The 14507-nt window shown below is 56.8% G+C and overlaps 10 protein-coding genes across 10 annotated transcripts; 4 read left to right on the top strand and 6 right to left on the bottom strand.

The window, feature by feature from the left end:
• Positions 1-30: 30 nt before the first annotated feature.
• On the bottom strand, positions 31-1262 carry BDY17DRAFT_316341 (succinyl-CoA ligase subunit alpha; the record flags this gene model as incomplete). The annotated part of the gene is made up of 2 exons (XM_033736004.1): positions 31-531; positions 744-1262. 2 exons carry the CDS (start codon positions 1260-1262, stop codon positions 31-33), a joined length of 1020 nt encoding a protein of 339 aa, XP_033591075.1.
• Positions 1263-1591: 329 nt separating this feature from the next.
• Positions 1592-3396, top strand: BDY17DRAFT_323351 (elongator complex protein 3; the record flags this gene model as incomplete). Its single annotated transcript, XM_033736996.1, has 2 exons — positions 1592-1670; positions 1733-3396. 2 exons carry the CDS (start codon positions 1592-1594, stop codon positions 3394-3396), a joined length of 1743 nt encoding a protein of 580 aa, XP_033591074.1.
• Positions 3397-3408: 12 nt separating this feature from the next.
• On the bottom strand, positions 3409-4809 carry BDY17DRAFT_248456 (tRNA a64-2'-o-ribosylphosphate transferase; the record flags this gene model as incomplete). Its single annotated transcript, XM_033730913.1, has 2 exons — positions 3409-4414; positions 4475-4809. The coding sequence occupies 2 exons, from the start codon at positions 4807-4809 to the stop codon at positions 3409-3411; spliced, it is 1341 nt and encodes a 446-aa protein (XP_033591073.1).
• Positions 4810-5018: 209 nt separating this feature from the next.
• BDY17DRAFT_295781 (uncharacterized protein) lies at positions 5019-6390 on the top strand. The gene has a single exon (XM_033733355.1). It carries the CDS (start codon positions 5100-5102, stop codon positions 6015-6017), a length of 918 nt encoding a protein of 305 aa, XP_033591072.1. The 5' UTR covers positions 5019-5099; the 3' UTR covers positions 6018-6390.
• A 165-nt stretch (positions 6391-6555) lies between these two features.
• Positions 6556-7071, top strand: BDY17DRAFT_309720 (uncharacterized protein; the record flags this gene model as incomplete). The annotated part of the gene is made up of 1 exon (XM_033735365.1): positions 6556-7071. One exon carries the CDS (start codon positions 6556-6558, stop codon positions 7069-7071), a length of 516 nt encoding a protein of 171 aa, XP_033591071.1.
• A 169-nt stretch (positions 7072-7240) lies between these two features.
• BDY17DRAFT_323347 (uncharacterized protein) lies at positions 7241-7899 on the bottom strand (the record flags this gene model as incomplete). The annotated part of the gene is made up of 4 exons (XM_033736995.1): positions 7241-7455; positions 7515-7713; positions 7767-7807; positions 7860-7899. 4 exons carry the CDS (start codon positions 7897-7899, stop codon positions 7241-7243), a joined length of 495 nt encoding a protein of 164 aa, XP_033591070.1.
• A 602-nt stretch (positions 7900-8501) lies between these two features.
• Positions 8502-8948, bottom strand: BDY17DRAFT_323346 (uncharacterized protein; the record flags this gene model as incomplete). The annotated part of the gene is made up of 2 exons (XM_033736994.1): positions 8502-8751; positions 8812-8948. 2 exons carry the CDS (start codon positions 8946-8948, stop codon positions 8502-8504), a joined length of 387 nt encoding a protein of 128 aa, XP_033591069.1.
• A 63-nt stretch (positions 8949-9011) lies between these two features.
• BDY17DRAFT_129818 (uncharacterized protein) lies at positions 9012-10317 on the top strand. The gene is made up of 4 exons (XM_033729398.1): positions 9012-9527; positions 9580-9888; positions 9946-10132; positions 10192-10317. The coding sequence occupies exons 1-4, from the start codon at positions 9419-9421 to the stop codon at positions 10250-10252; spliced, it is 666 nt and encodes a 221-aa protein (XP_033591068.1). The 5' UTR covers positions 9012-9418; the 3' UTR covers positions 10253-10317.
• On the bottom strand, positions 10202-11323 carry BDY17DRAFT_129826 (uncharacterized protein). Its single transcript, XM_033729399.1, has one exon. The coding sequence runs from the start codon at positions 11132-11134 to the stop codon at positions 10382-10384; it is 753 nt and encodes a 250-aa protein (XP_033591067.1). The 5' UTR covers positions 11135-11323; the 3' UTR covers positions 10202-10381.
• Positions 11324-11619: 296 nt separating this feature from the next.
• On the bottom strand, positions 11620-14164 carry BDY17DRAFT_309716 (uncharacterized protein; the record flags this gene model as incomplete). The annotated part of the gene is made up of 2 exons (XM_033735364.1): positions 11620-13558; positions 13620-14164. The coding sequence occupies 2 exons, from the start codon at positions 14162-14164 to the stop codon at positions 11620-11622; spliced, it is 2484 nt and encodes an 827-aa protein (XP_033591066.1).
• Positions 14165-14507: the final 343 nt, after the last annotated feature.

Below are 14507 nucleotides of genomic sequence, written 5' to 3'. Positions count from 1 at the left end.
ACTCACGAACGCTCTCTGAGAATGTCCATCTCACAATAGGTCCCTCTTCACAAACTCCTCTCTCAACGTGGCTCCCAGCTTCGCCGGACTCTTCTCCACAATCACGCCAGCAGCCTCTAGCGCGCTAATCTTGCTGTCCGCACCGCCCTTGCCCCCCGATACGATTGCACCCGCGTGGCCCATCCTGCGGCCCGGTGGGGCCGAGATGCCCGCAATGAAGGAAACAACGGGCTTGTTGGCTGTGTTGGCTTCCTTCAGGAACTCTGCAGCGTCTTCTTCCGCGCTGCCTCCAATTTCACCGATCATGATGATTCCATCGGTCTCCTGGTCGTTGAGGAAAACACGCAGGCAGTCGATGAAATTCGTACCGCTGAACGGATCACCACCAATGCCAACCACGAGCGATTGGCCAAGTCCAGCTTGAGTTGTTTGGTTGACAGCTTCGTAGGTCAGAGTTCCGGAGCGGGAGACGATGCCGATGCGGCCGCGCTTGTGAATGAAGCCAGGCATGATGCCAATCTTGCATTGTTCCTGCGATGACCGGTCAGCGACTTGTTCCGGCATTTGTGTACAGCTGCAAGTAATAGTATTGGTAGAAGACAGAATTCAGTCAGGCCTTTGATTTTTAATCAAGCCTGCAGAAGCAGGCGGATCATACTCTTCCTATCATGTTCAAAGTATGGGCTCATCACAATAGCTACACCGGGATGGTGGGGAAATGAAGTAGTTGGAAAAGGACTCACCGGAGCAATGATGCCCGGACAGTTCGGCCCGACCAGTCTCGTCTTGTCCTGGGTCTTGAGCATGTCTGTAATCCTGACCATGTCGTGTTGCGGGATGCCTTCGGTGATGCACACAACCAGGCCAATCTCGGCTTTTATCGCTTCCTCAATGCCCGCAGCAGCGACTGGAGGAGGCATGAAGATGGCACTGGCGGTGGCGCCGGTGGCCTTCACGGCCTCTCCAACATTGGCAAAGACCGGCTTGCCCAGGTGCTTCTCGCCCGCTTTCTTGGGGTTGGTGCCGCCGACGACATTGGTGCCGTACTCGATTGCTTGCTGGGCGTGGAAGGTACCTTGCCGGCCCGTGAAGCCTTGAAATATCACCTTGGTGTCGCCATTGATGCGCAAGTTCTCGGCGGTGGAGGCGTAGCCGGCGGGTGCTTGGAGGAGAGAGGAGGAGTAGGCGGCGCGGGCGGTGCGGGAGGTGAGGGATGCGTTGTGGAGGATGGTCCGCCGCAGGGGCTGTTGCAGAGACTGCATGTTGCGGCGGGGAGCTCGGCCTGGGCGGTCCTGAGCAGTTGGCGAGGCGCGGTGGAGGGCGGAGAGGGAGTGCAATGCTCGGGGCAGATCTGGGACAACAAGGTGCAGGTAAGCTCGAGTTCCCGTTCGACGAAGCTTTCCGCCAGCTGCTCCTGCTCCATCGAGCTCAGGCCCTGACGCCTGGTCGGCCCGAAGCGAAAGCTTATTTCGGCCTTTCACATGCTCCGCCTAAGATTCACGAATATTTGACTGCACCTCATGCAATGTGCCCCATCAAGTAGACAAATGATGCGCTGATCTCGTTTGACTGTTGTCCATGAGTTGGGAAGATGGCGACCATGACGGAGACGACGATTCGCAAGCGACATTTGCCCGCCAGCGAAATATCCAAACTGCCTCCGGAAAATGGTGAGTCTCGAAAATACATGCCCGCCCTGCATGGAAACGGAAGGGTGCTAATGGCATCGTAGAGCGCTATCTTCGCGCCTGCGCGGATATCGCAAATGCGCTCGTCGAGGACTTTGAGCAATCTCAGCAACCCGATGCGAAGAAGAAGGATATCAATCTGAATTCTCTTCGCTCCCAGGTGGCCAAGAAGCATTATTTGACGAGGCAGCCGCCACTCACGGACATCATTGCCGCTGTGCCGGAACAGCATAAGAAGTACATCCTTCCCAAGCTGATTGCAAAACCGATCAGAAGCGCCAGTGGCATCGCCGTGGTGGCGGTGATGTGCAAGCCCCATCGATGTCCGCACATCGCCTACACCGGCAACATCTGTGTCTACTGTCCCGGAGGCCCGGATTCGGATTTCGAGTACAGCACACAATCCTACACCGGATACGAGCCGACCAGTATGCGCGCAATCAGGGCGCGATACGACCCCTTCGAGCAAGCACGAGGTCGTGTGGATCAGATTCGCAGTCTGGGACACAGCGTGGACAAAGTGGAGTACATCATCATGGGAGGCACGTTTATGAGTCTGAGTCCCAAGTATCGCGAGGACTTTATCAGCCAGTTGCATAATGCCCTTTCCGGCTATCAAACGAACCACGTCGACGAGGCGGTAATGGCTGGGGAGCAAAGCACCACTAAATGCATCGGCATCACCATCGAAACGAGGCCGGATTATTGCCTGCCGCCACATCTCACCGACATGCTTCGCTATGGCTGCACCCGCTTAGAGATTGGCGTGCAGAGCCTATACGAGGATGTTGCAAGGGATACGAACCGAGGGCACACCGTTAAAGCCGTGTGTGAGACGTTCGCGATGGCAAAGGACGCCGGCTTCAAAGTGGTGTCCCATATGATGCCAGACCTACCCAACGTGGGCCTGGAGAGAGATCTCTTTCAATTCCAGGAGTACTTCGAGAACCCAGCCTTTCGAACCGACGGACTCAAAATCTACCCCACGCTCGTCATTCGAGGCACTGGCCTGTATGAACTCTGGCGCACTGGGCGCTATAAAAACTACACGCCAAACGTCCTCGTTGATCTCGTCGCTCGCATACTGGCCCTCATTCCACCGTGGACCCGCATCTATCGAGTTCAGCGCGACATTCCAATGCCCCTCGTTACAAGCGGCGTCGAGAACGGGAATCTGCGCGAGCTTGCCCTTGCCAGAATGAAAGACTTTGGCACCACCTGCCGCGACGTTCGCACCCGCGAGGTCGGCATCAACGAGGTGAAGAATAAGATCCGCCCCTCGCAAGTGGAGCTCGTGCGGCGAGACTACGCTGCGAACGGGGGATGGGAGACATTCCTCGCATACGAAGATCCCAAGCAGGACATCCTGATCGCACTCCTCCGCCTTCGAAAGTGTACGGAGAAGTATACGTATCGCGAAGAGCTTGTAGGCCAGCCCACGAGTCTTGTGAGAGAGCTGCATGTGTACGGCAGCGCAGTGCCCATCCACGAGCGCGTCAAGGGCAAATCACAGCATCAAGGTTTCGGGACGCTGCTGATGGAGGAGGCCGAAAGGATTGCTAGGAACGAGCATGGTTCGAGCAAGATTGCCGTGATTTCCGGTGTTGGCGTGAGAGGGTACTACAAGCGGCTCGGGTACTGGCTGGACGGGCCGTACATGAGTAAATGGCTCAATGACGGCGATGATGCGAGCAGCGATGAAGACTGAGCGGATCAACTCTCATGGCGGTCCGAGCAAGAATGCGTTGACGCTCTGCAAGGTGGCGCGACTCGGGGCAGCATCTGGCCTGGACATCATGATCCAACTCAACCTCTGCTTGATGATGTCCTTGTCAAGTCTCTCGGGGACTCCAGCATCCAGCGAGCTATAAAGGCATATGATCGTCAGAGCAACGCCGACCGCCAAGTCTCGACCCGAGTCGCAGCTGACCAAAATGGTGCTGTTGGGTGACAGCATCGTTTGTAGCGTCCGAATCTTCGGCAGACGTTCGCGAAGTTGTCGACCGCCAGCTTTGCCGGCTACACAGGGTAGGTGGACATAACGACTTTGCAACGTGGAAGCCACCGTGTCGCTGGATTTCTCGGAGCAAGAGACGACAATGTCGAAGTTGAGCATGCTACGTTCCATCGTGACATTATCGCTCAGCGACACATTCGTCGACTGGATTGAAACAGGCGCGTCAGCCGGGCGATGCACACCAATGCTGCTGGTCAGTCCCCAGATCAGGTCGGGCAATTCATCTTCTGTGGCTGCTAGAAGCAATTCTTGGTGCGCCCAGAACGTTGCAGCGGTCAAGCCACAGGCCCAACTTTCACTATCGTCCGCCGCTCCTTGGACGTACGATGAGTCTGATCTCACCGACGACGTGCGGCCGGATGCCGTGCAGAGGACAAGCAGATGGGAGTCGGAAGTCGTCGGTGCTGGGAATGGGCTTTGGGAATCAGGAGTCGCCCACACTACCTCCAAGGGTCGATCGTTGAGCCTGGAACGGAGGTTCACGACATCGAGTGCGAGCTTGTCTAGATCGCGGACAAAGGATGCAAGTCGGTCGTTGATTTGGGCATGCTCCGAGCTCGAGATCACAGAGTCTGGCGTCTTAAGGGCATGACATTGCTCTCGCTCTGGGAACAAATGGCGATTTAGGGTTGCCGCCCAGATGGGGATGGTCTTGGACAAGGCATCGGGCATGCTCTTGCCTCGTCGAGTTGAGTCCACGATGATGCAGCTGCGGTTAGGGTTAGCACAGCCCGACGGATGACAAACGGATAAAAGACAGTAGTCATACCCTCCGTGACTTCCAGTCACCTCAAGCAAATGCAGGTTCAGGCGTCGCAGATTCAAGCTCCATTGCCCAAAATGGCCGTCTGTAGATTTGAAGTAGACACCACCCCGCTTGTCGGTCGGACGGATGTACCAGCTCCCACACCGTTCATTGGCTACCAGAGGCAGTTGATATGCGGCGGCGACGCGCTGAACGAAATCCGCGTCGTGCTTGATCGATTGCAGACGGTTGCTGATTGAGAGATTGGTACGTTTGAGACTCGTTAGGGTTGTGGTTAGGGTTTTGGAAGCCTGGGGGAAGATGAGGTCCGAGAGGGCGGGTGCGGGTGGTTGGGACATTGGGGAGATGTGTGCGGTATTTTTGCTGAGATTGCCATGCTGGTCATGTTGGACTTCTGTTCATGGTGGAGTACAGAGGAGTGCAGTGCTGATGATATCGGGATGGACGTTCGGGGTGGAAAGATGAAGTGCAGTGAAATTCGCAGAGCTGCCATTTCGGGAAGTCCGTGCGCTGGACGATGCCCTTCCATGTGAACCTCACTCCAGCAGTGCTCCCGCCTTAGCGCACGGGAGGCGACATGAAGGCCGTGCTCAGCAACTAGTTGGCGGCGCCGACTGTCACAGAAAGGATGCCGCCCCGAAAGAAAGGCTCCTCGCGCAATGCGCAGCTCCACCCGCAAGTCGTGCACTCTGATTACGACACGGACACGGCGAATGCCACAGACACCGTCGCCACGACCAACATGGCCCCGCTGCCCGCGCGAACAAACACCGACCTGAACCTCGCCGTGCTCCGCCGCTACGCCCCGCACACGGAGCGCATCATCGCCATCGCCCCCTTCGCCGTCGTCTACGTCTTCTCGCCCGACACCCAACAATGGGAGAAGAGCGGGCACGAAGGCACGCTCTTTGTCTGCCAACTCGCCGCTCCCGGCACCACCCATCCTCGCTACAACGTCATTCTGTTGAATCGCAAGAGCCTTGACAACTTCGTTACGGAGTTGGTGAGCGGGGAGAATGTGGAGATTACGGAGCAATACATTATTCTGCAGGTGCTGGCCGATGATGGTACCCCGAACATCTATGGGTTGTGGATCTTCTCCGATGACGACGCGCCTGGCACAAAGGAATTCGTCGCCAACGCGATACAGGAGTGCGCAGTGCGAGCAGAGTATGCGGAAGCAGGCGAGGAAGAGGGAGAAGACGGTGGTTCACCCGCCACTGCTGTACCATCTTACAATCTAGACGGTGCAGTTGCTTCGAGTACACTGCATGATATGCCGTCGGATCAGACGCAACCTGCCGGACAGCAGATCGACCTGCTCTCGTTATTTGCCAAGCCAGCGGCCCATCAAACTATGCCCACGCAAAATGGAGCGGCTGGTCACCATTCAGCTGCACCCAGCGGGCCACCCTTCAGCTCTACCGCCGACACCGACTTCTTCCGCAGCTCGCATAGTCCGGCAGCGGCAGCACAACAGCAGACGCAGCGGCCCGCGCAGCAAAACGCCCTGCTCGATCTTTTCAAGAGCGCCAAGAATGGTTGACGATATCTTGCTAAATCTCGGCGAAGACAAGCCATTTTCGGCGCTAGTCGCTGGTCCTTCTGAACATACTCCCTCCATGGCCGTGTGAGGTGAAGAGGGTCTGTCAATGATCACACATCGTCGATGTACAAGGCATGATCTAGGTGTGGGAGGCAGAAGGAACAGATTCTCTAGGTAGCAAGCCTTTTGTTAGTGCCTCGGATGCCTTGCATTTGGGGAGGAACGGTGGGATCTCGATCAAAGGCACGAGGATGAGCGAGTAATGGCTCGCTGCTGGTATTTGCAGTTCACAGGTGTAGGACGGAGAAAGTGCCACTAAATCCACCCAATGGTGGAAACAACATTTTATTGAGCAGACGCTCCTCTAAAAGAGTTCTCACATCTTTATTCGGAATCCTCAAGAAACCTGAAAATCATAAAAATGCCCACACGATTGAGTGTCATGTGAATCCCTGTCTCAGCTGTTGGATGACGTCGGGTTAAAGCCCGTCCACACTTCCGCCCCAGCAAGACAACCTCCCTCCTACCCTCCACCAACATGAACGAGGCCAACTACGACATCTACTCCGGCGACGACGCGCGCGATCGGCTCGTCAAGAGCGCGATTGACAAGATCGGGCACGGCAAGCCCATCGTCATCATCAACCTCCTCCGCTTCAGGGAGTCCGCGGACTACCAAGGTCTTACGCATGCCCAGACGTCGGAACTGGTGAAGCAGGAGCCGCACTGCAGCGGCCCGGACGCCTATTACAAACGCTACGTCCCCGTGTACAACGACGTGTGCAAGAAGTATTTCGGGAAAGAGCATGGCGCGAGCCAGAAGATCCTGTACCTGGGCAAAGAGATGCTGCCGCTGCTGAACCGCGGCCGCGTGCCGGTGGAAGAGGGAGATGAGCGCTACTGGCATGCGGTCATCATGCTGCGATATCCGAGCTTGGAGGCGGCGATGCAGTTCATCAAGACCGACGAGTACTGGCAGGCCAACGTCCATCGAGTCGCCGCGCTGGAGGACAATGTTGCTTGGGTCACGGAGCCGATTGAGGTTGCAACATAAGCGTCAAGCACCAACACATAAAAGCACGAACATTGCACAGAGGTCGAATAGACTTGCATCCTCACGGTTCTCCCATCCATCATCTCTTCGGTCTCGCTGAGATACTAGACAAACGGTAATCGCCCCCGTCGCATTCAAGCAACACTGCCATCCTCACCCTCGATCGAGCTCAGGAGAAGGCATTCTCAATCTCGTCCTCATCCATTTTCGTGCCCTCCCGAAACATCTCGTGTTCTCCGATGTGAGTTGGCGAATCCTGACCCGAAGCATGTCCATTCGCAGCATGCATGTCGTCGTCCGAGTCTTCGTTCTTGATCACCACCGTCGTCTTCTTCGTGGAGGTCTTTGTGGGAGTCTTCTTCGTCACCCGACCGTTGGTCACCGCTGGAAATGCTGCGTTAGAGAGTTGACAGCAGAAAGATCGGCGTCATGCGTCCACTTACCACCCAGAGCATCTTTCTTGGGCGTCTTGGGCTTGCGGGGCGTCTTTGCGGCAGCAGGCGAGGACATGACGCTGTCGACACCATCGTTGCCGTCGACGGCGGTTTGGAGCTCCTTGGCAATTTTCTTGGTTCGTCTGAGTCGATTTTCGAGGGTGTGATACGTCGTCCCGTAGTACGTGGCGGTGCTGCTAAGATCGATCTGGTGCGTTTAGCACTGGCGGAGAGAAGGGTGAGAGGATCACGGTTGCATACCCTGACTCCGGTGGCCATGATACTGGCGACGAGACGCTCCCCTGTCATGGTCAGTGAGGAAGAATCAATGTGGGCGGATAGCAGAGGCCGTACATGTCTCCACGCTGTCCCAGTTGGTCGAGGTCTTGGCCATTATGAAGGAATGAAAGCAATGTGTTGAGTAAAGAGAGTTATTTCGAGGAAGGAGGATAGAGGAGAGAGGGTGGGGAGTGCAAGGACGTAAGTGATTGTGAAGGAGACGTCGTTTGTTGTGAGAGATGAGTGTTCTGCGGAGTGACGTTGATACCCTTACGATTCACGTGAAATCAACATTGCCCGGGCGAGACCTCACTCACGACCTGTACTTCACCTGCAACTGTGCATGAGCAGTGACTCATGTCTCGATATCGGGGGTCTTTCGACACGTAGTATTCGGGAAGATATCACGCCCGGGGATGTGACTTGTTATCCCAGTATGTCTGGGGGTGCATGGATGCGCTGTACTCTCAGAGCCCGGAAGTGCCGGACAGTCATGCATGTGCACGCACCCATACCTGGTCGGTGAATGGAGAGGAGAATGGAAGGGGGAAATGGGCAGTAAAGTGATGCATCGCAAAAGTCTCCGTTGTCGCATCGGAGCCGTGTCGTCTCCACATCCCACCTCGGCCAATCACAGCCCGGCATTGCCAACGTCTCTTGGTAGACAAGGCTGCATCCATCACTTCACAGCCAGATCCCCCAGGAATGGCAAATGCATCAGTCCGTCTCGTCGATCTCGTGCCTGGCCTTCTTCATCGCCGCCTGCTTGCTCGGGCTCTCCTCATCATCCGCCTCATCGTGCCCGTTCAACTCCGCCTCCTCCGCCTTACGCTTCCCCCCACTCTTCTTCGGCGTCGGATTCTTGCCTGCCTTGCGGGGAGTTCCCTTGGGAGCTTTGGCAGGCGAGAGCGTAGTGACATCTCCCAGCGCCGCCTTGGCCTCCTTGCGCAGTTTCTGGAAGTGTTGACTGTGGGTGTGGGAATTAGCTGCCTGCGCCGATAATAACAGCCTCGTGCAGACCACGTACCGCACTGCCTCGGCCGTGAATCCTTCGCCCATACTCACGGCCACTTGGTTCCATTCGGGCAGTTTGGGCGCCGCGAGGTGGATGATGGTAAGCAGTAGCTGGCGATCCGCCGTATCGGTCCACGTGCCGCCGGCCATGGTGAGCGTTTGTCTTTCTGCATCTCTCGTCAGTAGTTGGTCAAACAGGCGGGTAGGAGACTCACGGTACGAAGTAGCCTTGAACGTGTATTGCTGGTTGTGTCTTTTGGTGATGGAAAGAGAAGAGAGGAAAGGGAAAGATGGGAGTGGACTTCACCTAGCCGTTGATCACATGCTCACTTCGCACCATTTCGTACGTGTCTCCGTGACGACGTCTGCTTTCACCCCGAACCTTCTCGTGCATACTGAATGTTACACAACGTCATTGCTGAACTCCCTCATATCCACTCACTCACCTACTCATTCACATCAAACAAAGCTTCACTTACTCTCACAGAGCGTCAACCTTTGCACCCTCAAGTGTTCTTCCCTTCTCCCCTTCTCTTCGGAAAAGGCCAGCTCAATCTCTCATCCTTGCATCATCCACACTAAACACCTCGAGACTCTCTCCAACGTGCAGCTCGAGCAAAATGCCAGCCCCGTGGAACGCCGAGCGTCATGAGCGCTTGCTCAAAGCCATCGTCCTCAACTTCTCCATGAACACTGCCACGCTTGCCAGCGCATACAATGCGCAGTTGGGTAAAGTTTGCACCCATTGTTAGAGGCACTACCTTGACTGACCGTTCCATAGCCAAGAATACCGAGGACAAGTTGACCAAGGGCGCCATCGACCAGCACTTCACCAAGCTCGTCGCTGGAATGGGCAAGGCAGGCAAGAAGACGGTGATGCAGCCCAAGACCCCTACCAAACTCTCCACTCCACGGGCTGCTGCGGTCAAAGCTCCAGCTCCTACAAGCAGTGCCAAGAAACGCAAGGCCGACCGCATGAGTGACGAGGAGGAGGAAGAGGGAGAGAGCTCCGAAGACGACGTCAGCGAAGGTATCTCCGCTCCACTGGCCCCCCGCACGCCCAGCTCGCGTGCCAGCAAAGCAGCCCGCCGTACGTATATCGATCTCAGCGACGACGATGACCAAGGGAATGATGATGATGAAGTAGTCGATGCCGGAGCTGCTGGTTCCATGGAGGGAATTGACGTGGCCGACATGACGAACGAGGGAGAGGACGACATCATGTTCCAGCACGAGCTCAACTTCGACGGTGTCGGGGAGGTGAAGCCGCTTCTCGCAACTGCTACCAACGGCAAGGGACCAGACACCTTCACCGGCGGTCGTGCTATCGTGCCGTAAGTCGACGTCCTTTGAACTGTTCGCTACCAAATTTGTCCGCTAACACCGGGGCCAGGAGCAAGAAGCTCATTTTCGATTCGGGCGACGACTCGGACATCAGTGAGTGGGAGCCGTAGACGATGGTTTGATGGAGGCTCGGAGGTCGGGTATGCATGATGACGACGACTCGGATGCAGAAGGCGCAGAATGTTTGGAGTTGGGAAAAAGGATCTCTCGAACAGTCCAACACATTGGGGTGTAATGAATCAGAATGCGAGGGAGTTCACCATTGCCCAATCATCTCCCAAACACTCTTTGTTCTCCAGGGTCCTCTTCCCCTCAATCCCTGTGCCTTGCATGACTATCCGGATCGCACACTTGCCTAGTCTGTCTACGGCAATGTAGGGCGCAACAAGCTCACTGACGAGCGTAGAGATGGCATCGCCGCCGGGGATGGCGGCGCCCACTCGCAAGGCAATCGCCTCGAAACACCGCTTGCCCTGGAGCAGCTCCGAGTTGTCCGCCACGTCGAAAATCCCCTTCTCCGCCGCACCCTTGGTCTTCCGGCTGTCCGAGTACATCCACAGCGTACGGAACTGATTCTGTTCCGCACCCCAGCCGGAGATGAAGACGAAGCGGAAGGGGAACTTCTGCTTCATCGGCGGAGCATTGGGATCGAGCTTGGTGGCCAGGGCGTTGGCAAAGGCATTCGCCGCTTGGATGCGGTAGTGAATCTCCACCTTCTCCGCCTCGCTCTTGTCGGCGTACTTGTCGTAGCGCCTGCCCAGCGTCCAGATGCATCCCTCGACGCCATATGATGCGAGCTTGTCGAGGAGGTAGTCGGGGTACTGCGAGAAGTCGTCGTGGAGGATCTGCGTGACTTTGGGGTGCGTCGAGTACTTGGGATCGAGCTCGGTGCGGGTTAGGCAGTAGATGTGCTGGATGTAGTTGTGCTTGATGCTCTGCTCCAGGATTTCCGTGCCGATGAAGCCCGTGGCGCCGGTGAGGAGGATCTTCATGTTTGCGGTTGGTGAGATGATGGGATGGAGTGGAGAGATGGAGGCAGCGCAACTCGAGTTGAGAGAAGCTGGGGTACGTAGGCAGTCTCGCAGTGAGGTGGATGTGATGCCTCAGGCTCCCAGAACTTCCGCTGCACTTCACCCATCCAGGAAGGCTCCGAAGGGTGATGTTTGCGATTTGGCGTCACAGGATCGGCCGAGAGTTGGAGACAACAGGCCAGCGATGCGCTTTTTGAAACAGAAACAAAAGCATGCGTTGCACGTCTACGATCCTAGCAACATTTCAACTCTGTGCTGCTCGAAGAAGCAGAACTCCACCGCGCCGCAGCGCTCCCACAACCCGTCCTCGATTGTTCTTCAATCATACGTTCATGTAAAAGCAAGACGAATCCCGCATCACTGACACCGCCGCCGCCGCCGCCACCGCCACCCTCCCTTCCCGTCATGAAGAAAATTATACCCACGCTTCGCTTGCAACGCGTACATTATAGCGCATCAACGCTGATCCCCGCCCCCAGATGCCCGCCGACATGCGATCCTGCCATGCCGAACTTCGACATGGCGAGGTCATCGTCCACGAACGACATCCCGATTCCCGAGTCATCAATGTCGGTGTCGTTGTGCTGCATTGGATGTTGCATGTTCTCCCCTGCCTCGGTCAATGAGTGCTGCCCTTCAAAAGCGTGATGAGCATGCGTTTGGTGTTGCTGCTGCTGCTGAAAGCGCTGAGACGGCGCAGCGTATCCATTATCCGCATCACCGCCGTTGGAGCCTGCGCTGCTCATGCGGCTTCCATTGTGGCTGGCGTCGTTCGTCCCTCGCAGCACCGGACTCTGAGAGTACTGCTGCTGACCAGCATCTGCGGACCCAGTGCTCATGTCTGCCGCCGCGGGCTCGAGAAAGCCACCCATTTCCGCCATCCAGAGCGACATCTCGTCCACAAAAATCTTGAGCACCCACCAGTGCCCGTAGCTCAGCCCGTTCCAGATGGTGATGTCCCGCAGCGCCGCAGTGCCGACAGAAGATATACAGTGCAGTAATGTCCGGGCTGGCGCGTTGGGGAAGCGAGCGGGCAGGGATGAGATAAACGTAGACCATCGGTCGAGCACATTGTCTGCCGAAATTGCCGATGGACCAGCTTGCGAGCCGGTCTGCGCGTTCTGGGTCTGCAGGAACTGCGCAAAGCTGCCATTTTCCTCAAAGTTGTACGCGGTGAAGCCATACGGGTCGTCGGGGAAGGCGGGTGATTGCAGTGGCTCCAGCAATCCTCGCATTTCCGTCGTCAGGATCTTGTAGACTTCCTCATACCCGCATTCCGGCAGTTCGCCTTCCATGATGCGTTTCGGATTGACCATGGTGACCCACTCACGCCACATCTGCTCGCGGTTCTGGTCGATGGTGAGAAGGTTGGCTGCCGCATGCGCAGACTGATTCACTCTGATGAGACGGTACAGCAGACCGGCAAACACCGTCGCGGGCCGAAGCTTCGCCTCCAGCACATGCGAGGGCTGTGTGGAGAAGGTCTTTGCAATGTGGCCGTGCAAGTGGGCGGAGATGTTCGAAAGAATGTTGATGACGACCACAGGCGCAGCCTGTAAAGTGAGGCGGGATACAAAGCGCACCATGGTGCGGTACATGACCAAATCGCACTCTTCAATCCACGGCGCCAGGTTCGGATGCGTGAACAATTTCTGGACAGGGACGGTAAGCGTGCCGTGGAAGGAAGTGTACAGCCGGAAGAACTGCTTTTCTTTGCAGAAGCGGATGCTGTCGATAAGGGAGGTGCAGTGGGTACGGTAAAGCGCAACAAGAGCTTCGGCCGTATCGTTGTCGGTGCGGTGCGGTAGGAAAGGCTGAATTGCCGGTAGATTGACCGGCTCATCTTCTGCGAAATGCGGCATCGAGTTGGCGGGAAAGCGGAGCGTGTGCGAGTATGTCAAGGACTCGGCGGTGCCAGGCTGCATTCCGCGAGCATCTGGGTATGCAAATGCACGGCCTCGCGACGCCGGTCCTCTTGCAGCAGCGGAGTCTATTGCGGAGAGATCGAAGTTGCCATCCGTCATGGGAAAGGCGGCGGTATCAGCTTGCAGACGCGGGATGTTGTTGAAGTCGATCTGCTGCGTGCTGACCGACTGCGAGCGCTGCCGCTCATCGAGTTGATGGATACCGTTGCTGGGCCATGCAGCCACCATGGCTGGATTAGATGGCTCCTCCTCAAGAGCGAGGTCGACGTAATGATACTTGCTCTCCCCGCGGACACCCAGCCGCCTCGTTTGGATGCCGGGGAAGATAACGCGGACGAGCTTGCCAAAAGATGCTGGGTTCAAGGGAATGACACGCTCCGTCCCACAGCGATTGGCATACTGCGAGTAGACCCTGTTGCGAGGAACGGAGGTCTTTGCGGGCTTGCAAACGTGGCGAAGCCTGGCGATTTGTTAGTTGACGTTGCAATGGAGATGGGCCGAGCATGGCGCACGGAACTTACCAGAGCATGGCAAACAGCTGCTTGGTCTTCTCGGCCATTGGCGTTCGCTCCTTTTGGATGACTTCCTGGGCGACATCGCGAAGAGGGCGGCCTTCATTTTTGGCGAGCATCTCTCTCAACTCCTTGTCATTGGTGGCGGTCACGGCGGAACCCTTTCTCCTCCGGTCGTCTTGCATTTCCGCGCCAGAATGCACAGGTACCGAGCCCATCCGGACATGATTGCTGTAGGCGACCTCCGGCTGAACATACTGCGCCTCAGGCCCGCCGTACCCGCCTTGCAGCGGAAACTGGGGGGCGTGGGAGTGATGATGCGCGAGGTGATGCAGGTGACGCTGCTGTGACATGTCGTACATGGGAGCAGCATGGGAGGCGATGCCAGCTTGGTACTGCAAAAGAGCGGCTTCGGGAGCGGTGTTGTTCATGAAGCTTGCGGCCGAGGGCTTGCCGTCAAGGCGCGGAAGGGCAGCACCATCGGGCTGGGAAGTCGCGCTCGTCGTCGACGCCCGTGAATCGGGTCGCTGGATAGCTCGGGCGGGCATCGACATGTTTGTGGCGGTATGTTGACGTGATGTTACGATCCGGTTGCCGAGAATTGATGTGTGTTATTGGTGACTGCACAGTGTCAACAATGGCTCCATCCAACCAACAACAAGGCGCAGACTCGATCTCGAGCATGAGTGAGTGCGCCCGGTGGTGGCGTACCTATCCAACGCCGCATATACGTCTGGATTGTGTCTGTGAGAAGCTCTTTCGTGGGGCTCGTCGGTCCTCCAAGCCAGTGTCGATCGTGGGGCGAGATGGCGCGAAGAAGTTTGCGACGACGGCGAGGTGCTTTGCGCAAGTAGCTGGGAGGTTAGTGGGCCCGACGGCGGCGTATGGAGCTAGAGG

Source organism: Neohortaea acidophila (genome assembly GCF_010093505.1).
Source record: "Neohortaea acidophila strain CBS 113389 unplaced genomic scaffold BDY17scaffold_4, whole genome shotgun sequence".
Classification (NCBI taxonomy): Eukaryota; Fungi; Ascomycota; class Dothideomycetes; order Mycosphaerellales; family Teratosphaeriaceae; genus Neohortaea; species Neohortaea acidophila.
The sequence above is the reverse complement of the archived record's forward strand: the minus strand, read 5'-3'. Positions and strand labels throughout refer to the sequence as shown.

Bases quoted from the DNA above. Each gene is read 5' to 3' on its own strand.
- BDY17DRAFT_295781 (XM_033733355.1), top strand. From the start codon at position 5,100: ATGCCGCCCCGAAAGAAAGGCTCCTCGCGCAATGCGCAGCTCCACCCG.
- BDY17DRAFT_129818 (XM_033729398.1), top strand. From the start codon at position 9,419: ATGCCAGCCCCGTGGAACGCCGAGCGTCATGAGCGCTTGCTCAAAGCC. The intron at 9,528-9,579 runs GTAAAGTTTGCA...ACCGTTCCATAG, and splicing joins CGCATACAATGCGCAGTTGG to CCAAGAATACCGAGGACAAG. The intron at 9,889-9,945 runs GTACGTATATCG...ATGATGAAGTAG, and splicing joins TGCCAGCAAAGCAGCCCGCC to TCGATGCCGGAGCTGCTGGT.
- BDY17DRAFT_129826 (XM_033729399.1), bottom strand. From the start codon at position 11,134: ATGAAGATCCTCCTCACCGGCGCCACGGGCTTCATCGGCACGGAAATC.